A 24,264-nucleotide genomic window follows, 5' to 3' on the forward strand; every position below is an offset into this window, starting at 1 on the left:
TTACCAGCTCGAGCGTGTCCTGTTAGCATCTACCTGGTTTATTTTTGACAGACCAACATTTATTGTCAGCACTTAATAATCAGTTTGTCACGGCATATTGACTGCTTTGCATTACCTCTTGGTCTGTATGTCAACTCAGGCATAAAAGCTTTGGCAGGAGCAAGTATTGACACACATGCCAGAAGCCCAATATAGCCTTGCAATTATAAAAACCATTGGTATCACAAAAGTTTAAAATTGGCTTTTTGACGTAAGCCCCAACCAACATAACTATAGGAAACGAGAAATTATTATAACAGCCATCTGAGATTTTCAACTAACAAGTACTACGAAGCTTTGACACTGTTGAAATAGTCAGACACTGCGTTTAAATATACTCACAGTGGCACTAAAGAATCTTAGATTGGGGTGTTGAGAGGACAACTCCAGTTTTAGCAAAACTAACGCATTTATTCTGGTAGTACCTGTATAAGGGCGTTTTTTACAGTAGGTTAATCTTCTTTGTTATTTGTTATCAGTAATATTACAACATAGAATATTTGTAAAATTTTATGAAGTTAACTACTATATATAGAAAGAACAAAAAACTGCTTATAATCTTGGAAAAGAAAATATTTTTTATCAGAGCAGTTTTGACTGCTTAAAAAAACATTTCCATCATGGCAATGATACGCGTCAAGACCATGATAGGGGTCAAGGGTATGATAGGTGTCAAGGCCATGATAGGTGTCAAGGCCATGATAGGTGTCAAGGCCATGATAGGTGTCGAGGCTATGATAGGTGTCGAGGCCATGGTAGGTGTCGAGGCCATGATAGGTGTCGAGGCCATGATAGGTGTCGAGGCCATGATAGGTGTCGAGGCCATGATAGGTGTCGAGGCCATGATAGGTGTCGAGGCCATGATAGGTGTCGAGGCCATGATAGGTGTCGAGGCCATGATAGGTGTCGAGGCCATGATAGGTGTCGAGGCCATGATAGGTGTCAAGGCTTCAGACGGGATTAGTAATAAGCTAAAAGCAGCGATTGCTTGGTTAACAATGCTGACGAGATGAATTTAGAACTTTCCCAAGACATGACCATTTGCATTGACCAAGTTGCTCTGTTACTGAAGCTCTCTCCATTTGCCAGAGGAGAGTAACAATACATTTGAATAAAGATATCCGTGCAGAGCTTGAAGAGTCCACAATTAACTTCAGCATCTCATAGCCCTGAATGTTTTTTCAGCTCAGGATGTAATTTAAGATTTGAATTTTGTCAAAGAAATCAATATTTTCAAAGCCTCAGAAATTCAATCATTGCCAATTCAATTTTCTCAGCTTTGAAGAAAAGCTGGAACTGGTCACCAGTAGCCTCTAACTATAACCAACTTACCAGAACTCTGTTTCCAAGGCAGCTATAATATAGTTTGCTGCTGGTATACCAGTCATATTGAAGATCTTACACTTTTTCTACTTGATTGCTAGGCAGTTGTGGGAGGCTTTAGCGAGGCAATCACTCAGTAGAAATGAAATGGAGTATTAAACGTGGTAATGAACACCTGATTTAATAATCAACGCAAAATCCGAAAGAGAACTCTTAAAACAAAAAGATTTGATCTCGCGGCTAAAAACCTAAGCTCAGGTCAAATTAAAAAAAGCTAAGGTCAGTTGTTTTAGTGAGTCATTCATGCTGTTGTTTTTAGCGCCTCCGCCATGGAGTATCAACTCGTCGAGACTGGTTCTAGCATTGACAGCCATGCATTTATTGAAAAAAAGATAAATATATGTTTCAATATCTATTGACTTATTTAGGAATTTAGGTAGAGCAATAATAAAATATGAGCACAGAGTCTTAGCTTCAGAGTTCTTGGGATTTGCAAAACTAGTTTTAACTAGCCTTTCAGGCTACAATGGCAGTGTTGACATGCATGGCAGCTCACAGGCTTAGTCAACAAGTAGGTGTGTCTAGTTACTCTACTGAAATAACGAGCAAAGATGGGTATAGGCTACTTTTAGTGGCATGTGATGCAAGCACTTGACACCCTTACATTCTAAGGCTACAACTTCATCAGGTGGGAACTGCTCCATGCCTGCCGCAATGAGTAGCATACAGCCGAAATAATCATTCATTGGAAAAAGATTAAGGATCAAATTATAGCCGATTATTTCAAGTAGTTGCAGCAAAATTTTGTTTCAAACTTTTTTTTGACTAACAGTAAATTAGCTTTGTTGTTTCATTACTTTGCCACTCGAAAGATAACGAGCAGGCTTTCTAATTAATACTTTCACAAAAATTCCACTAGAATTCCAAATTCTCACTTTTTTGTAGTTGTGCAGTAATGTTAAAGCATGAACTCACACAAAGGCTCACAATCTGTCACTGCTAGTCAGGTGTAACATTGAAGCTGTCAGAATAATAATCAGAGGGATATTATACTGGTCATTGACTGACACAAATTGACCGCTGACAGTCTTTAGCCAAACAAACTTCTATGCTTTTTGCCCTTAATAAGCTTTTGCTAAAGCAAGAAATGCGGTTGCTTCATTAAAAACAGTTCAGAAGAAGATGTGGCAGTACCCTCGAGCTAGTATCTGATTGCTTGTAAGAAAAATAAAATTGGCAGCAAGTAAGAAATAATTTTTAATGTATGAGAAAAAATTACTAAAATGTTCTTTCTCTTAAATTTTAATTTGTCAATTTTTAGAGCTTTTTTGCTTTAGTGCAGGTGATATAGATATGGCACGTTGGAACCAGTTGTGGAAGTGACATGTACATGACATGTTGGAACCAGTGTTGGAAGTGACATGTACATGACATGTTAGAACCAGTGTTGGAAGTGACATGTACATGACATGTTGGAACCAGTGTTGGAAGTGACATGTACATGACATGTTAGAACCAGTGTTGGAAGTGACATGTACATGACATGTTGGAACCAGTGTTGGAAGTGACATGTACATGACATGTTAGAACCAGTGTTGGAAGTGACATGTACATGACATGTTGGAACCAGTGTTGGAAGTAGCATGTACAGTACATGACATGTTGGAACCAATTGTGGAAGTGACATGTACAGGACATGTTGGAACCTGGGATGGAAGTGACATGTACATGACATGTTAGAACCAATTGTGGAAGTGACATGTACGTGACATGATGGAACCAATTGTGCAAGTGACATGTACATGACATGTTGGAACCAATTGTGGAAGTGACATGTACATGACATCTTGGAACCAGTGGTGAAAGGGAAATTTACACAAAAGGTTGGAATAAGCAGTTGAGGTGACATGTACATGAGATGTTGGAGTCGTGGAAGGGTTCTGTACACTACATGTAGGAATCTACACCGTTGTATTTCAAGAGTTAAAGAAATAATTGAAACATATTTCTTCATCGGCACAACAATTTGATAGCAAAAATAGTGAACAGGTTTTACTTAACGGCAAAGAAATTTCTCTTCATTCGATTTAGCAGCCTTGTGAAAAGAGTTTAGCAAGGATTAAAAACAAAGTTGATTGGCCAGATAAAACATCTCATTTGTTCTTTACCATAACATGGGAAGACAATAGCTTAATTTCCAACTAGCTCATCTTACGAGCAGTAACCAAGGTGCCCTTAGGCTTCAAGATTTATGCTCATGATAAATGGAAGATTTGTCAAGTTAAAACCTAAGGTCAAGTTTATGAAGCTATTTGGTAAAAGTCATTATATGAAGGTCAGCGTGTCAAGGTTGATTGGTGAAAGCTCTATAAAGTCATATCATTAAATTTATGTTGGCAAGACAAGATTAAGTCAAAAAGTTAAGGCTAACTTATCAAGGTTAAACGGTAAATGCCACATCTCGGAAATCAAAATATAATCATTAGTTATTAGATCAAACACCCTGGTTTAAGGTTAAGATGCTCTGGTATTTCCAGATATTTAAAAAAAACCATTTCATGTCATTTAATTTATTCCCAAGCTCAACGATTTAACAAAAATATTTTAGGTTATTGCAAATTTCATTAAAATAAATAATGTGTCAAGTTAGACATTGCAGAACATGCTAACAAATTAACTTATGCAAAAAAGATTCGAAAAAGTTATAGTAAATAAATACAGGTACTTGTCACTTTATCTTTAAGTTGAAAGAAATTGAGTTGTAGGCTTAGCCAATCAAGAGATGGCTAATGTGCAGATGGACGAGTTGCTCAAGATGTACGGAGTGAATTCTATTTAGGCCAACCTGTCCACCTTAGCCTTCTTTTTTCCTTGCATCTGTCTCTTCTTGATGATAACCACTCAAAAGGTTTTTGGAAAAAAACTTAAAGATACTTTTTCAAGTTTTTAAGTATTTTTTGTTACATACTTAAGAAAAGTGTTGTCTTCTTCCTTTTACCACCACTACTATTAATTACACAGCTCTTTCTAGAATTCATGATATCGAAATAAACACAAAAAATTATGGTACAATTTTTAACATTCTAGAAGACTGCTGAATCAAATTTGTGATAAATTTGTGTACTGATTTGCATAGCTGAAAGGTTTTGAAAAACTTTGTGTGTAATTTTCTGAAATCTCTTTTGAAGCCGAGGCAAATACTTGCTAAAACTTATGTAGTAGGTCGAAAGGTCATACGCTAAAGTGATCGAACACCGAGGTTTGGCTGCCTGACCCAGAACGGAAAGTTAAACAACAATATAGTCAAACAAGTTTGTAACATTAATGTTTTCATGTTTGTAGTTGGTACAAACCGTAATTGACAAATCTTATCAGAACATTGGGTGGAACTTGTAAAGATTATAAAGTCATAGAAAGCACGAGTCAATCTAATGAGAGGTTGTTAGAAGTCATCAAAAAGCTTCCTGCAAACCAACAATGCCTAAACTCTAATTTACATCAATAGCATTCTTTGGATAAATTTTTGTAGCTAAACCATATAAACATTGGATGGAAAGCAAATAACCTACTGACCCCCACACTGTCACTGGGCAGTGGGAGTTCATAAATATTTACTCCAAGGCTGGGCACACAAAGATTAGTCACTTTATAAATGTCTTAAGATAATGGCACGGCATGGGGTGAGTGTATTCTTAGCCATTCCAGTGCGGCAGCAGATGGCCGGCTGACCAGTGTCCTTGAATGTGAATAGCCATGATTAGCTCCTTGAGGTTGCAAGCTCTGCTCTTGTAAAAGTTACTCCTCAGTTTCATAGCGAAGGATGTGACAATCTATTGCCTTGCATTTCTCTCTCAGACTAGCCATAGTGAGTGATAGGGTTAAACTCTATTAAAAGATAGGAACTGTTGCTCAAATACTGCAATGAAACAAATATACAAATGTAAAATTTTGCAGCTGCAGTCATTGTGATACGTAGATATCCTTAATAAAATTGAAGCCAAATTCAGCTAATATCAAAATTGATGACTTTCAAGCTAGCGCCACATAATATAATATTATATATATAATATTATATTATGTTTCGCATTATTACCATAGATTTTATATATAATATTGTATATTATATACAACATATATGGTAATACTATTATAATATAATATTATAAATTACATATAATAATATTGATATAATATTAAATAATATATTATATTATTTAATGTATAATATTTAAGGGTTTCAGGGTGGCTTAGTGGTAGGGCCTTTGACTATCAACCATGGGGTAGGTGGTTCGAGTCCTGCTTAATGCCGATCTGGGACAAAGCCCTCAGCAAGCTTTCAACCCTTCATTGCTGGGTCTTTCAAATCTAGACAATAACTTGGGGCCCTGTGTACCACACTGACCAAAGGAGCACGCAAAGATCCACCTCTGTCTTTTATCAAGTGAAATGGCCACCTGACTCTGTCAGACTAGATGTTTTGCAAATGCATCCCTTCAGATTAATCTAACAGCTGCGGAAGTGGTAGATACCACTAGTGGTAGATGGTATAATATTAATCATTTTGAAAAACGTTACATGCCTAAGATGCATAAGCTTCACTTTGTCAACCACCAGTGTGCCAGAAATAGCAGAATGCTAAGGTTGGCATTATGTCATAAACATATCAACATAAACAAGGATGAAATAAAGACTCTCACACGTATTGGTTCAACAATAGAGACATTCTATTTACAAAATTTTACCAAAATAGTCATATACATCTAAACTCACCAAGTATGCTGAGTTTATATGTACATGTATATGCATCATTTTTCTGAGAATGAAACAAAAGAAGTTAACCGTGGCAATCTGTGTATCTCGATAGATATTGCACATGATCTGGAAAAACTAAACTGAGAGAGACGACTCCCATTTGATAGGGTTTTGCAACTTTGTTAATGCATCTAATGCTTATCCTATCAGAGCTAAAGTAATATAATTTTAACATTTTTTAAAATGTTTGTCATAATCTTAAATAAAAAATTATATTGCTACAGATAAAAAGTAGACGCGTTTTCTGTGTTGCAATAGGAAGCAGTTTTTGGACAAAAACTTGCCATTATACAGAAATAAAGTATAAATGCTTCAACACAAAATTTGTAGAATTCTCAGGATGGAGTTTTGATTATGTGGTTATTTCCTGTATGTAATATTTTGACTCTGCCTATTAGCTCATCATTTGTAGGAAACCTTGATGAATCCAAAAACATGTCAGTAAACATTGAAACTCAAGGCTGTCAGCTTCCCAATAGTGCGCCAGACTAAAGATTACCTTTAATGAATTGAGACGCACAAAATATAGACTTAGGTCCCTAGAGTACAACTAGCCTATGCGTTGGTTACTTATAATCAAATCCAATTTAAACCGCCTTGATATGCATTTCTCCTGCGTTACTTGAGGGCTCCCTTGTGATTGACAAGTTGATGCCAATAGGGAACACATTCAATATTAGATTTCAGTTTGTTGTAAGGTTGAAACCTGCCATTGTGCTTAATTTCTAAAGAGGGACTGAGTTTGAATTTATTCACAGGTTAGTAAAGCGGTGGAACTAGGGTTAACTAGTAAACAAGAGTGAAGAAGACGAGAGGTGAGGGTGTAACAAGAATTGCCTCTGCCATTGAATGAAAATGTTACCTTTTTATTGAGCCTGGTTCAAAGAAATTAAACAGACTCAACACTTTTTAAAACAGCGTATGCTGACTCTGATCTACGTGAAGGTGTAATACATAATTTTAAAATGCAAGTACTCGCTAACACTTGTCATCAAGCTCATAAAGTAGTGAGACTAAGCCTATTGCCAATCTGTTCGCTGCCAGTATGTTTGCTGCCAATCATTGTCATGAATGTCTTAACCAATAGATAGCCAACTGCTGATTTCTAAAATGATGTAGCAAGAATTGATGCTCCAGAACTAGCGCATGGTCAAGTTTGTGACCTTGGAATGTGCCGTAAAGATTCCATTGGTAGACAGAATGAATTTACTGTCACCAATGGAACTCCGCTCAATCCTTTTGTGGTTCTTCTGTTGCTGAGCAACACCAGTTTATGGGTTTTGATTGGTGCAAATGCCTGGTAAGTATGTATATATGAAGGTGACATTAAAGTTATTTTATTTATGATCCTGTTTCCTAACTTAATTTGAAGCGAGCGTTGTTGTATATGGTAGCCTTGCTTGCAGTTAGCTATATCTTTGCACTGAAAGTGTTGTTGTATATGGCAGCCTTGCTTGCAGTTAGCTATATCTTTGCACTGAAAGTGTTGTTGTATATGGTAGCCTTGCTTGCAGTTAGCTATATCTTTGCACTGAAAGTGTTGTTGTATATGGCAGCCTTGCTTGCAGTTAGCTATATCTTTGCACTGAAAGTGTTGTTGTATATGGTAGCCTTGCTTGCAGTTAGCTATATCTTTGCACTGAAAGTGTTGTTGTATATGGCAGCCTTGCTTGCAGTTAGCTATATCTTTGCACTGAAAGTGTTGTTGTATATGGTAGCCTTGCTTGCTGTTAGCTATATCTTTGCACTGAAAGTGTTGTTGTATATGGCAGCCTTGCTTGCAGTTAGCTATATCTTTGCACTGAAAGTGTTGTTGTATATGGCAGCCTTGCTTGCAGTTAGCTATATCTTTGCACTGAAAGTGTTGTTGTATATGGTAGCCTTGCTTGCTGTTAGCTATATCTTTGCACTGAAAGTGTTGTTGTATATGGCAGCCTTGCTTGCTGTTAGCTATATCTTTGCACTGAAAGTGTTGTTGTATATGGCAGCCTTGCTTGCTGTTAGCTATATCTTTGCACTGAAAGTGTTGTTGTATATGGCAGCCTTGCTTGCTGTTAGCTATATCTTTGCACTGAAAGTGTTGTTGTATATGGCAGCCTTGCTTGCTGTTAGCTATATCTTTGCACTGAAGGTGTTGTTGTATATGGCAGCCTTGCTTGCTGTTAGCTATATCTTTGCACTGAAAGTGTTGTTGTATATGGCAGCCTTGCTTGCAGTTAGCTATATCTTTGCACTGAAAGTGTTGTTGTATATGGCAGCCTTGCTTGCAGTTAGCTATATCTTTGCACTGAAAGTGTTGTTGTATATGGCAGCCTTGCTTCCAGTTAGCTATATCTTTGCACTGAAAGTGTTGTTGTATATGGCAGCCTTGCTTGCAGATAGCTATATCTTTGCACTGAAAGTGTTGTTGTATATGGCAGCCTTGCTTGCTGTTAGCTATATCTTTGCACTGAAAGTGTTGTTGTATATGGCAGCCTTGCTTGCTGTTAGCTATATCTTTGCACTGAAAGTGTTGTTGTATATGGCAGCCTTGCTTGCTGTTAGCTATATCTTTGCACTGAAAGTGTTGTTGTATATGGCAGCCTTGCTTCCAGTTAGCTATATCTTTGCACTGAAAGTGTTGTTGTATATGGCAGCTTTGCTTGCAGATAGCTATATCTTTGCACTGAAAGTGTTGTTGTATATGGCAGCCTTGCTTGCAGTTAGCTATATCTTTGCACTGAAATATTTTTTAAAGAATACAGTGAAGTGAGTTTTCCATAGTTCAAAATATACTTTGTCACTGTAAGCCCTGTATTTGCTTCATCAACTATAATTTCTTACATAGAAGCAGCAGTTCAATGATGAAAATCATTTTAAAATTTGACCTAAATTTGTCGTTTAAGCAAATCTCACGACTACAAGCTACTAAAAAATTAAAGGCTAATTGCTAAAGCACTAACAAAACATGTTTCAATTATTGAAAACTAATTAGCCAAATAATTGAGCAGACAATTACTAACCTGCTAACCTACTTACTAACCTAGTACTGTAAGTAGACCGTCAGCATGTCTTGACAATCTAAATAATGCTGCCGTGTTTTATAGATGGCTGCTTGTGACAGGCGAAAGAGAACAATGGCTGATCCTGTGGTGAGTAAACATTTTCAAGTATAATACAGTTTGAGGGAGAACATTGTAAGAAGTTGTTTTCTCTTTCCAAATACCTGCACAAATGGAGAAGCTTTGTGAAAATATTATGGATGATTCTACATGATTTGCAGGCCTGTATTCCCTGGTTGCAAGTTGGGGCTGCAAAGGTTAGGCGACTAGTTATGAACACCTGGGGGTTTGGGGGGCGGTGTAAGGCCCCCAACGGGGTTCGGTGCAGCACCCGAATCTCTGGACCTTTTAAGCATCAACAACCTTCAAAGTTTGCATAAATGCGATCAATTGTAAGCACCAAAGTCTACATAAATATGTTGTTTATGGTTCATGGTAGGCAAACATTTTTCTTTATTTAATGAACGATATAAAACTCATGACACCACAGATTTCTGTAAAGGACGTTGACAGAACAAGAGCTATTACTTCTTTATTGCAATAGCTCTTGTTCTGTCAATGTGTCCATGGCAGAAATCTTTCACAACTGATTCTGTATCTATTTCAACATATTTATATATGGACAATATTAGAAGATTATTTAGACGAGCCTGTCCCATAGTGCTCGTCATCGATGTTTTGATTCGCTTCAATGCAGAAAAGGATCTCTCACTCACTGAAATAAATAAGTCTGGTTTCCATAATTTTTTATGACAGTGCAATGATCGTGCGCGGCCCACTGATCGTGCACAATGCATTTCTTGAGCTGCGATGCAGTGTTTCCATAGCGCGTAGGCGCCATGCTTGCATTGGACAGGGTGGATAATTTCCTTACTTTTTCGTACATAGACCGATTTCTTCGGAAAACAGCCCTCCGTTGCGACCTTGCGCTGTCATATGAAAACCAGGCTTACTCTTTCGTACGGGAGACCGATTTCTTCGGAAAACATCCCTCTGTTTGAATTGTGGGATAGGTTGAAAAGGTCGAGCGGTGTATTATGGGATACATCATCGCGCGCACCCGTCGCAAGGATTCATTCTGTTGGATTCTTGCGATCAGCGTACGCACGTCCCGCGATCGTCGTACGTTGACGTTTCCACATCACAGCCGACCTACGCTCGACGTCGTGCGCCTTGTTGCGCGCCTTGCGCTGTCATATGGAAACCAGGCTTTAGTGGCAAGCAAAACCAATACTAGTTTAGTAAGCCTCTCCATTTGAGTTGCGTTGCGCTAGAGCACTACAGCGCTAGTAATTAGTAGCGATGGAAATTTCAAGTGAATGAGCTTAGACTGCAATTATTGGTACTTAACCGCCGAAAATCACTAAAAAGTTGGGGCAGCTCAGCTGCCCAGCCGCCCCAGGAATATGGGCCTGATGATTTGGTAGAGTAATTGAGATGTTTGCTAATCTTCTCCCATCACATACAATTAAGTAATCATAAATGCCCGTGTCATTTTGAGAAAACACTTTGAACATGCAATTTGTGCATTGTCGCTTTCATTTATATAGTAGTAGCTACATACTTTATTTTTCTTCTTCTGCAGTCACGTTTTAATGGCCGTGCGCGGACGCTTTAGTTCTATTTCCTGTCTCGAGTTTGGCAATAGTTAGGTTGAGACGAGATCGATCAAGGACGAGACAGATCGATACTCGAAATGTTTTGTGTCGCGTTCCACCTCTAATACCCGGCGTTGCACAGGTTAATAAAATGTTTTGGCACAGAAAATTTGTTTTTATTTAACATACCATATTTGTCATTCTAAATTTTCAAACGAAGACGTTTATTTTTGGTTTTCTGTCATCCATGTGTTCAGTTGAAACAATTAAAATCTAGTTGGTTGAAAACTCTACTTGGTACTGGGATTGAACTTGGAACTTCCAGTTCTGCAGACAGGTATTTATCCAATACACTACACTGTCCAACTAGCTACAAAACGAAATAAATTGTGCACATACTCATAACACATTCTAATCTTTCATGGCCTCACGCTAAATGTTCAGCTAGCATTATACTAGAATTGTTGGCCAGAAGAAGATGCTTAAACTCACACGGGCAGCAAGACTATTGCAATCAGTATAGAGCTGTAGTAGGCAATGCAGCCAGTACAATAAGAATTATAAAGAAATAAACACAGTACACAAAATAATCTAACATCTTCATTAAAAGTTAGAATGTAAATGTTGTTTATGTTGATTAAAAATTAAACTTTTTGTGCAAAAGCTTTTTTTATAACTCGTGCAATGCAGGGCATTTATCTAGTTTATTTATATATTTGATTATTTTTATGTTTGTCTAGTCTGTTTGAGCTGGTTGACACCTAATTTTGTAATTTTCACACTTCCAAGAGGTAGATAAATGATGCATTACACATTTTTAGGGATGCGAGTTTACCAGTAGGCATATCATCCACTGAACCTTTACAATTTGTAATACCTAAAGAATTTGATTGTTACACACCAAGTTTATTAAATGAAAAAGAGAATAAAAAACTTCTAAAACTTCGTATCATGAGAAATGTGTTTTGTGCAGTTCAAAAAATTTACAGAAAAAATAAGACAACCGGAAAGGTGTTTAAATGTGAAATAAGTAGTAAGTAATGGCTAAACAAAGTCTGTCCAACTTGCAATGAAAATATATTTGATACTGATACAATTAATACAAACTGAGAAAACCAAATAATCATGAATATGCTGAATTAACATTAATAGTAGGTACATAGAAGTGTGTGTATGAAAAAGATTACTGTTGCTGTAGAATCTATTCGTCAATAGGTATCGTAATTAAATACATCCCTGAAGCGCGCGATGGAAAAAAATGTTGTTTGTCTGGTCGAGTGAAGAGAGAAAATTTAAATCACATATTTGTGAAATTCGAAGGAAAAAATGGCTAAGATATACAAAACATACACTGTAATGAATTTTTGTGATGAATGCGTGTAATGAACTCAAAACTCATATGTTGATGAAAGGAAATTCTGTACTATATCTAAAGGAAAATTAATGGAAACTAAAAACTAAAACAATTAACGTATTATACCCAAATAACATGCATGAAGCAAAAATATGCATACAAATTACAATGCTGTCAATGAAATCAATAAAAGATGGTTATGAATAGTTTTAATTAAAATAAATAGAGAAATAATGTAAAAACTGTAAATAAAGAAACTAGGCAAAGTTTTGTTCGTATTCATTTATTGTGGCTTGCATCCTGTTTAGCATGTAAAGCAGCTAAGAGAAGCGCAAGTTTTAATAACCTTTTTTAAATCTGGAAGCAGCTCACAGAAACACTTGCATTGCTAAAAAACTCAATTATCGCGTCGCTAAAACGTTGGGAAAAAATATTGTATTTCTCCGGAAACAAACTGGATGCATTTAGATGCACGCATGTGAAGTTACAGGCACTTTGATTGGGAGCTGCAATTAGTATGAATACTGTCCCATAGCGGGGCAAGATAGACTCGCGGAGTGGAGGGTTGAACGCGTGTTACAATTTCTGAACAGGTCTATTTTCCGAGTTCAATCCCATTACCATTTTTCATGGCTAGATTTTGATAGCTATAACTGGACACAGAGTTCAACAAAAAGGCAAAAAGACAAAGACTGTGGTTTATATATATAAATTTGTATTGAGTTAAGAACTTCATATCAATAACAGATGATTGATGGATGACTGAAACAGCTGGTTTGTTCTCTATGGAACAATCTCTCTAAAATTTTTCATTTTTTCTTTTTCTGACATACTAGCAAAGTTTTTATTCGCATCTAAATGCTGTAAATTTACAAAACATTTATTCTTGATATAAATACTTCCACAAGATGTGGCTGTACTTGAAAAAGTGCAGCAATTATCACCAATATTAGAATGTTAAATATCATTATAAAAAGCTAAAGGCTAACAGATGGTGAATACATCTGGTGAATACATTTCAGGCACCAACAGTGGCCTTTTGGCATCAAGTGCAGGTCCCTGATGGTGATAGCGATACTTCGAGCCAAGGACTGAACACAGCAGAAAAGATTGAGTACTACAGTGTTCATGCTGAAGAATATGACAGCGAGCAAGCTGAAGCTCAGTTTGGGGGCCCACTAAAGGCAGCTGAAGCTTTGCACAAGTACCTCAATGGCAAGTTAAAACAATCATATTTATTGGCAGCTCAATATCTTAGACTGATAATGCAAAAAGCTGATAATTTCTTTCGGGCCGAATAGTATTAATACAATTCCTTTTGATCAAAGGGTAGAAAACTTGTTCAAAAACAACTTTGATATGTTGAAGCTCACATTCACAATGAAACAATTGAAAAAGTTCTTATTCTAACACATTTATCTATAGTTCACTAGCTATAATATGCATTTTTAGGTAAGGTTAGAGTTTCTCATCCCATTATAAAATATTATTTTCAGGTTTTTCTTGTTGTAATAATAATACATGTATAGGTTCAGTTGATCTTTATTACAACTGACCCATTCAAACATAAACTACAGCCTACTCATGCTTCCATAAAAAATGTTCATGTAACAGGGCGACTGGATGCCAGAGTGCTGGATGTGGCAGCTGGTACAGGAGAGGTAGTGAAACTGGTAAGATAAGGTTAACTCTTTCTAGATGTGAACAAAGATGTAAGGCAGACTCTTGTTTATAAATAATATAGCTCTTTACATTGTATATACCATGAGACTCTAATGCGGCTCATCACTGCATTTGGTTATGGCCAAAAGACACATGGTGTGGCTTCCTGTTTCTGATTAGTGAGCAATTAATTAATTAGCTTATCGTACTAAAATAAAAGGAAACAAATATCTGCCTGCATTTAACCAATAGAAAATATGTTTTTTCCTTTCTTTGAGGTTAGCCTCGCTTTGCAACAAATTTTTGGTTTTTTGCAATTTTTTTTAGCAATGACCAGTTGTGTCAGATGCATTACAGCTGAGGAGGCTTTACTAATTGTAGATCAGCAGACTTCTGACGATTATTTATTGAACATTATTACTACTACTAAGAGTGACTATTTTATTTTTAGCAGTAATAATAATGCCGTAAACTATATTAGTGTTTGTTCTCTCGTCTGACTTGAAACACGCCCATGGTAGTAGTGAAAATGGCTGAAAAAGGGTTCGAGCTCATTTTGCAATACACTTGTGGCCTTTTAACTGGCAGCAGCTGATGTAAAATTTTATGCCAACTAATTTGTATCAAAATATATTTCAAAGACAGTGAGGTTCAAAAGTTACTACAACTTATATGTACCTTTGCCTTAAACCTAGTTTTATAGAATATTTAATTATGGCCCGTGAAGAAATTAATGTGATAGTCAAAGAATGAATAAAGAACTTTATGATTGTTTTATCAGCATTCTTAGAGCTTAGTTTAGATGATCCAGAAACTGATCTACAGAATGGCTTTTGGAAGGCTATCTAAAATTTTTGAATACATTGTGGTTATTTGGTGTACGTAAAGTTTTGACTTTGCGTAGTATCTCTCCTGTTGGGAAAAACTTTCACAAATACAAATATGTGTCAGTCGACTTGAAAACCTCAGGGGATCAGCTTCCCAATAGTACGATGAACAAAAAGTTAGCTTTGAGTTTTTTAATGTAGACTTAGGTTCCTTAAATAAAACTAGCTTATACACTATAAACTAGCTGATCACCTATAATAAAATATAATTTAAACTGCCTTGTTGAGTAAATTATTACTTATCCCAGTTATTATTATTGCAAACTAATAAATCATCAATTAGGAATTCTTTAAAACATCAGGAAAGATAAATGTTTGCTTAGATTTTATAACTCAAAATATAACTGAAAGAACTAACTAATGCATAATAGTAGTAAAAATGGTTTGTATATAACATGATAAAACACTATTGTGTAACATCGTCATTTGTTCTTGGTAATTTTAGCTAACGACGTTGATATGTAAAATGGCTTTGGATTTCCATCTTTAACTTGTTTAATCATTTACAAGTGCAGTGGTTATGCTGTGATCTTCTACTACTTCTTAAAGAACTAAACCACTTTAGAATATAAAGCTTTATATATTTTGATCAAATAGATAAATATAAATACAGTGAATGCGTGACTTCTCTTGGCTCATCAGGCTCCCTATATATTTTTCTTGCTAGCAGGTTCTGCCCCTTCTTAAGGTCCGGCCACACGTAACGAATTATTCGTTTAATCTGACCGAATCCACGAATTTCACAGAATTCACAGATTTATTCTGCCGAATATCATAGATTCGTCTGAGCTGTGCATGCACACCGAATTCGTTAACGAAACGTTTTTAATTGGCTAACCAATTGTTTTTAGCGAGCACGGTTCTAGTAGCTTTGACAAGTGGTATAGTCCAAGACACGTACGACGACCCACAATAAAAGTATGACCGCGATATGACTTGATACATACGATGCAACGGCCTATGTGCGCTATTGTTGGTTCTTTCTCGTTGGTTCACCATGACAGGAACTTCTCATCGTGTATCCAGAATTTTATTTTAGATGTTTTAAAAACTATGAATTATTTCTTTTTCAATAATAATAATTTATTTTATGCAACAAAAGCTCGGTCGCAAAAACAGTCGCTATCTCTAGCGCATATTGACAGTTGCATCGTATGTATCAAGTCATTTCGCGGTGGTACTTTTATTGTGTGTCGTCGTACGTGTCTTGGACTATACCACTTGTCAAAGCTACTAGAATCGTGCTCGCTAAAAACAAGTGGTTAGCCAATTAAACGCGTTTCGTTAACGAATTCGGTGTGCATGCACAGCTCAGACGAATCTATGATATTCGGCAGAATAAATCTGTGAATTCTGTGAAATTCGTGGATTCGGTCAGATTGAACGAATAATTCGTTACGTGTGGCCGGACCTTTAGGAATAGCCAGCTCGGTCGCAGGTCAATCTATTTGTTGGCGACTTGGTAGCAGGTCTTTTTATTTGGTGCCACTCTGGTAGCCAGCTAGCTTGTTTTTTACTTGCTGGCAGCTGACTAGTCGTGCTTCCAGTCGGCTCAGTCAGATCATGGACTAGCACGGTTTCCTCTGGGCTCAGTCTGGTGAGGCCAGGCCGACCCATCCTGGCCCGAGTCTCTCTCTGGCCTCGGCATGGCTGGCTGGCTGTAACGGTCTTCCTATGCTCCAGACCCGGCTGCTATTTTTTGGTCACATACGATTCAAAATACTCAGACTTGCAAATTTCCGCTTCAAACTTAATAACTAAAAAAACATTTTAGGAGCTTTTTAGGGCCATTTAAAATAATGACTGCACTCTAATGAGCCTGTTATGCCCTTTTTCAGATGACATGTAACAACAACTCCTTGCAGCAGTGCATTCAGACTTGCTACATTCGATCACTGAATATAAAACAATGCATATACATATACAACAAAGAAATGCAACATAACAGAGACATCCTCTTAACATGCCTAATTATTCACCATCTTAGTTAAGAAAATTCCTTTATTAATAAAACCTTTGACATGCTTCAATTTACATTGATATGATATGCTGCTGCAGTTCAATAATATGATTGACTATTATCTGTGGCGAGTTTTTCAATCGATCGACAATTTGAACTTCAACAAGGAATATTCTTCCTTTTTACAGGTGCGGAGGTTTGCCGATTATAACAATATTGATGGACTAGATGCCGCTAAAGGGATGCTAGAGGTGGCGCAGCAGAGTGGTCTCTACAAAGAACTATTCCACATGCTGTTCACTATTAATACAGGATTGCCACATGGTAAGTCAGTCATATATTATGAGACAAGAGGTTTACAACAAGCTGGTGTACATTCCACTAAGATGACACAGTTTTCTTTTGCAAGTCATTATTTATGTACTTCATTAAACTTCAAACTTGTAAACTAGAAACTATAGTAAAAGTAAATGTGAACAAAACTTCATTTTAAACAAATGGAAAATGTTGTAAAATAATACAGTTTACGCTGAAAAACCTTAAATTGGCTTCAAACTTTATTTAAACACTTCTTGTATAAATGATGCTCACAGGCTTTTATCAAGTACATTTAGTATTATTAAGCTAGTAAACTGACTGGATCCTTTTTATTTTATATTTTTTAGTCTTTTAACTTCCTTATTCTTATTTATACTTAGAAACCTAACCTTGTATACACCAGCATACCATCTGATCCTAGACTGTATTAACAACTTTCAGTTGACTGCAAAAACATGTAGGATAGCACAACTCCTATTGAGCTGAATAGCATTTTCAAGCTCCAAACTTGTAAAACTCAATAAAAAAACTGAAATCAAATATTGTATATGGTTTTTTTCATACTTTTTCAAAGATGTGATGTTTCAGAAGTAACTGAAGAAATATAATTGTTGATGTATACTGAGCCTGATAGAGTGTGTATATTTGTGATGAATAGAAAAGCACGTAGTTGTTGTAGAGGAGATGAGTTTTTAGCTTTGTCTATTTTTAATTCTTCCTTACTAAGAGCTTCAATCAGTATATCATTAATAACTAGTGTTCTGTCTGCAACCATTTCCATTTTCCCGTTGGCTGGAAAATCCCTTTGCATTTTGGCAATATCTCAAAAACTAATAGTCAAATCAACTTGGAACTTTGGAACTATACTGAACACAAATACCTTGCATAGTGACCAAAATTTTAAAATTTTGTAAAAATTAAAAAATATCAAAAAAGGGTTAAATTACGAAGCCGCATTTGCTGGGGCATAGGATCAAGTAGAACAATATTTTCTCAAATTATCTCAAGCCCAGATCTGAAAGGGTTAAAATTACAAATTTTTATTCATATTTCAAGCGACGTCACACTTTCTTTTATAAATCAAAAGTTTTATATTATTTAGAATCTAACAGCACTAAACAGCTAGTAATGTACTAGAAAGTCAGACACACATGGCTACGAGTATTCCTAAAAAGCCAGGAATTATTTAAAGTGGTTTGTACACTCCTGTACATACTTGTACATAATTGTTTACTCTCATTATGTACATGCATTGTTTTATATTCAGTGATAGACTATACCAGATATGAATGCACTGCTGCAAAGAGTTGTCATTACATGTCATCTGAAAAAATTCTAGAGCACAGTCATATTTTTAACTGCTCCTGAAAAGCTCCTAAAATTTTACTTTACAGGTTTTCAAGTTTTAACTAGAAATTGGCAAGTATGAGTATTTGGAATCCAGAACATGTTTAAACAATGTAAACGTGGAAATCTGAAAGCTCTTTAGCATTTTAATGTCATTAGCTTTTGTTGCATCAGAATGAATAAAAACTAGAAATTCCCCTGTCACACAGCCCATGACCAAAGTGATAATGGAAAAAGAAAGGGTACTGCTGGTTGAGAAATGAAATATTAGCAGTAAAATGGCAGTGCAGTGCAATAGGAAAACTGCAATGGTAGCTGTAATGGTAGCTGTAATTTACTGGGTGTTATTATGTACAACAAACAGCAATAATGACAGGACAAAATTATATGTTTATATCTCTCCCCTGCAATAGGAGAAATGCAATATTAGAAGTAAAATGGCAAGCTTCTGTGTAATATACACAGTTTGAAAGTTAGTTGCGTTGAATGTAGAATGGTTTTGATAGCGATCTGTAACAGAAAGCAAGCATTAGCATTCACGTGTGTCTGGAAGTTTTCTGCAAACTAGAGCAAAATAAAAAAATGTTCTTGTCATAAAGGGGCATTGTAGTTTGGTCCTAGCTTGTACATAAGGTGTAAAGAAATTTGGCTAATGTTCTAGTTAATATAATGAAACCTTCAGTAATTGAACAAAAAAACAGGCCGATAAACTGTGTATCACATTTTCACACATGTAAATCAATATTGCAATGTCATAATGTTACGATTGACTGAAGGTAAAACAAACGGTTTACGTTTATTACAGAAACCTTTGGCAATTGGACAATGCCATAGACTGGTGAAATGTGCATGTTTTTCTGCTATCTGTCGCACTGCATTATGGGTGTTTTGTTGCCTGGTCTTAAGTTTGATTAAAAAGGCTTGTCAGGTGTTAATGGCAACTTTAGGCCAAATGAATCTTTCTAGTTATGTATCATCCGATCAGATAGGTAAGTTTTAGGATATTGTCTACACTTTTCAGAGACTTGGTAACATATTTAAATAGGTGTATAGGTGTTTTGTATCATTATTATGCTTAAACCATTCCACAGAAAAATGGTTAAATTTTTTGATGGGTTTCGGTACAAGGGTTTGGGTATGGCTGTTGGTGGATACTTTTCGGGAGTTGTGTGCACATATGCATTTATCATAAAGCTCTCAAACACACTCGCTTTGCTCATGTTTGGTCGTGGAAATATTCCACAATTTTGTTCGTTTTATAAAGCTTACCTTGAAGCAGATATAATAAAAATAATTTAGCTGGTTGAAATTGTAATTTTCTTCATTGCACTTAAAGTTATTGTTGTATAATATAGATTCCTGCTATAGATTCCTATGATGTTGTTATAAGCTGCGGAGCTATTGGTCCAGGCCACATAACACTTGACGGATTTCAAGAGATGCTCAACCTCCTAAAATCAGGTCCATAGTTAAAGCCAGTAAAAGCCATGGCAGATATGATGTTCAACTAGTGCCTAAAATTGACCAGTCATCCTAGTATTTCTGTTACTGATGCATGAGTAAATGTTATTGCTTTGATTAATATTGATTATATCATATTATATTGATTATTATCATTAATTATAATATTACAATTTTTTATATTACAATATTATTTATTAATTACAATATTATTATATTAGAGTATGTTGATTATATTCCTTCATATCGGTGTTATTGCATCGTTATTGATATTTAATGAGCTTTTCCTAGCGTAATAATAAAATACGTGAATCAACTCAAAAGTGAATACCAAAGCTAAACATTAAAAAAGCAATGAAGCTTTGTGTTATAGCTGTTGGTGCAGCATGTAAAAATGAGGTTAAGGTCTTTTATGGCACAAACAAGTGTCAGCAGGATGATTAAAAAATACTACAATCTAAAAGTAATAAAAGATCTTTATTTACTAGCGATCAAGAAGCACCAATGACTGAGTATGCATCCCAACTCTGTTCCTACCGACTCATTAGAAGTATGGTCGTTCCAAGCGCTGTTCAGACTTTTGTTTAAAAAAAATTTGTTCGAAACAATTAAAATGCATGTTGCCATCCTCTTTTTTTATGATTAGAAAACTAGTTCAGTGGGTAGCGTGTTTATAAAACAGAGAACTAAGTTGATATACGATCTCGTCTCTGAATTGTTTTATTCTTGAGTTGATAAGAAACGGAGCAGCTGATATGCGACTAAAGCTTGTTCAAAGTATATCAGAAACCTGCTAACAGTAATTTTTACACAGAACTCCAATTCAAAATATAGTAATAGCTTTGTCACAAAGACTTGACAACTAAATTCAAGGAAACTGCCAAAATGCATAATTAAATTGAATGCTGTCTGGTGAGCTTGCTAATATCAAAATTATAGTTGGTTTTACACAACGTATAACCCAACAGTGTAAATCTATGACCTCTTGTAATAAAACTATGATAGATGTCATTATTCAGTTTGAGTGAGCTGTAATATTTACACATATCTCAGCCTTATCTTCTCACATTTTTTTATCAAGTCATAAAGAAAGATTACAGACAGGAAATTGGCTTTGCCAAACTTGACATGAAATACTGCTAATGATATAAACCTAGTGTATATATATATTTCAATGTTTGTCTGTTGTCTGTCGTCTGTCGTTTGTATGTCCAGTTATAGCGATAAAGTTTTAGCAATAAAAAATCACTTTTGAACTGAATTTAAACTCGTGACATTCAAATCACAAATCTGCTAACCTGTAACCACAAGGCGAAACCGTTCTTATCACAGCAGTCGTTCTTACCATATACTTTATGTCCTTTTCGGGGTGGCACACTCTAAATTAGTAATTAATACAGTGCGCCCTCGGGTTACAAGGCTCTTATTGTGAGATGTTTGTTGCCTTGCGATATAAAACACAATGTTTTTTGTCCTCGTCATACGAAAACGAAAATTGTTGGGTTTTTTCCGCTATACAGTAATCAAAACAAATTTCCCTTGAAATTAAAATTTGGCACTCAGTGACCTGATTACGACAAAATAACCAAAATGCTGTTTTGCTACTTGCCGAAATCTCCTACACAACGTCTGAAAGAGATACGATGCTCACTTGCTTTCGATCTCATTTCAGTGTTATTCGTTTTAAGTTATAGTAAAAACAAAACTAAAATCAGATAAGTGATAAATTTTTAGCCTATGGCAAAGTTGAAGTTTAGTTTAGCTTACTAAAATATACTTACTAAAACTTAGCTTTAAGAAGTACATGTATGTATTTAGTAAGCTAAATTCATTCAAGTTAAATTCAATGTATATATTATACGTCTGTCTCGAAGGTAAGAACATTCCACTGTGTGTACTGCACGCAGTACATTGTAATGTTAGATTTTCTTGCAGACCATAACCACTGAATATACGCAAATTACCGTAGGTGACTATTATAGTCACCTACGGTAACATGCAGTAACTAACCTAACTAACTTGTTAACCTTAGTAAATATAATAGTTACTAAGGTTAACATATACTATTTTATTACTAATTTTTATTATGTACTGTACATATATAAAATTTTGATGATTTTACCATGAGGTGGTTGCATTAGATAATTACTTTGGCTTTCTATACCACTATATATGACATTTGCGCCTTACGATGCCAACACTGAAACAAGTTAAAATCATCTCATTGTATACCAAATAATCTTTTATCGGTGTCCTAGCAAAACACCCTTTATTTAGTCATTACTTGCTCATTATTTCACATTCACATTGACACACTTTTACAGTTGTTTTATTTTATTTTTTCTTAATTTATTTCAACTGCACAAAACACTTCTTTCATGACATAAAATTTGAAAGCTGGAATGGTAGCTTTTGTTATACAATATGTTAAATAAAAATAAATTTTCTGTGCAAAAACTTTTTTGTTACCCGGGCAATGCCGGGCCTTCAGCTAGTCTTTACTATAATTAGAGTCGTGTCTGTCTGTCTGTCTGTACATTCATCTGTCTGTCTGTACATTCATCTGTCTGAATCACCAATTTGAGGTTGAAAAAGACTGCTTTCAGTAGGATTCGAACTCACAACTTTGAGCTTAGTAACTTGAAGATACCTCTCCCGCACCAATTAATATCTCTCTCACATCTTGGAATAATTCAGCAGTTAATTATTACACCTACCTGAGGACCTTGCATGACGCACGGAACTGTCAGTGTACTAGTATAATGAAGTGTAGCCTTTACTACCTTACTATAAGAAGAGCCCTGGCTGGCCTTATGTCCATCTGCTCAAAGCAACGGTTTATATTGGAAAAAAGATTTTGTCATCGTATATCTACATTCGTAACATTTGGCTCCGCAGCCCAGCATGCTGCCATCTGCACCAACACTTTGCAGTATTTTCTAGAATAATCTTGCAAATAATTCTACAAACAATGTTTTTATGCTTTGTTTAGACCGTTAGTTCGATGTAATTTATTCTTTAAAATCGTCTGTTTTTAGGCGGCTATGTCATCATTGTGGTGCGACGACTTTACACGCTGGAGTATCCAGGCTATAAAGAGCTCTCACCTATGTTAAACCAATGGGAGAGTGAAGGAAAAATCAAGTTACTCGAGCAAAGCATATTTGCTGACTTCTACCCAGGCTATGAGGGACTCACAATTGTATTTAAAAAGCTTTGATTTCAACGAATCCTGTTTGCACTAATTTAGGAAAACTTGAATGTTTGTAGCCAAAATCTTTCAGTCATTTGCTGCTTTTCGACTCATTTGCAAAAATATACAGACTCCTTTGATTTAATAAACTTAATAGAAATTGTGCTAATTGTGAGAATGTTAATATTGTTCCTGTAAGAGAGCTCTATTCTTTAGGGGTTTGGTAGAAAGAAAGTAAGGAGCAGTAACAAGCTTAGTCAAATGCAACTCAAATTTTCAAAGTGTATGCTGACTTGTGTTGAACTCTCATCAGATGGCAAACTAAACTCTTGATATAGAAACACTCGCCTCTAAAACAGTGACTCACCGTAACTGAAGAGGGCAATCCCCTTGTTTTGAATGAAACAAAAAAGGCTCAACACATAACGAGAAACAGACATTCAGAATATATAAAAACGATATGTTATTGGAAGGTTGTTCTACGAAGAGTCTAATGTGGTCACGCAGCAGCAACATACAAAACTCACTCATGATGTTAGAATTTTTTCTTGCCAGATCCACATCAGCAAGTTGTTGCGATGACAAATACACTTTCTTCGTCTTCACGATTGTTTCATGCACCCTGGGAACAACAGTTCGTACTCCCTAATTGAGAAACCCTGCTTTAAAATAATCAATATAACTTACAAGTTGAACATTAAACCATATTTGGTTTTTTTATGCGATGAAAAGTTGTTTTCTGCAAAACAGCTGCATATATATTACAACATCATATTCGTAATCGCAAATGGTTCAGTTCAGAGCATAGTGATCTTTTTTAGATGCTTGGTGTGCAGAGCAATCTTTTAGACTGTAACCTGGCTCTATGTGAGGGGATGCCGAACGCATAATCTTCGTACTATGTTAGTAACAGTTAGGTGTCTTTTGTTTCAGATTCCTTTCATATGCTTTCCGAAAGTTGAATACATCAGTGCAAGATGAGTATTTAGGTTTGGTAGCAGTGTGAAATTCTTACTGATTGTGACATCAATGGTCTCAAACTTGCCACATTCTTTTACAAAAGTATCATCTGCATGTTTTGTGACACGAGCTGATTCTTATGACTCAACTGGTTGCCAGACCAAAATCTTTCCAAGTTAATGAGAAACATTCAACAAAATTTTGGAGACCTTGTTTGGATCATACCATAAAGGTCGCATCGTCTGCGTACAAAAAAAAATTAAAACAATCAATTCGGAACCTATCTTGATAGAGGTAAAGAAATTTCCA

General features: G+C 35.8%; 2 protein-coding genes across 2 annotated transcripts; both read left to right on the top strand.

Annotated features, from left to right (window-relative positions):
• The first annotated feature begins 683 nt into the window (after positions 1–683).
• LOC137406204 (UDP-3-O-acylglucosamine N-acyltransferase-like) lies at positions 684–1,052 on the top strand. Its single transcript, XM_068092741.1, has one exon. It carries the CDS (start codon positions 684–686, stop codon positions 1,050–1,052), a length of 369 nt encoding a protein of 122 aa, XP_067948842.1.
• Positions 1,053–6,948: 5,896 nt separating this feature from the next.
• On the top strand, positions 6,949–23,163 carry LOC137406206 (uncharacterized). The gene is made up of 7 exons (XM_068092742.1): positions 6,949–6,989; positions 9,261–9,305; positions 13,190–13,382; positions 13,782–13,840; positions 16,865–17,000; positions 19,710–19,802; positions 22,841–23,163. Exons 2-7 carry the CDS (start codon positions 9,261–9,263, stop codon positions 23,020–23,022), a joined length of 708 nt encoding a protein of 235 aa, XP_067948843.1. The 5' UTR covers positions 6,949–6,989; the 3' UTR covers positions 23,023–23,163.
• Positions 23,164–24,264: the final 1,101 nt, after the last annotated feature.

Source organism: Watersipora subatra, chromosome 10, assembly GCF_963576615.1.
Source record: "Watersipora subatra chromosome 10, tzWatSuba1.1, whole genome shotgun sequence".
NCBI classification, from domain to species: domain Eukaryota; kingdom Metazoa; phylum Bryozoa; class Gymnolaemata; order Cheilostomatida; family Watersiporidae; genus Watersipora; species Watersipora subatra.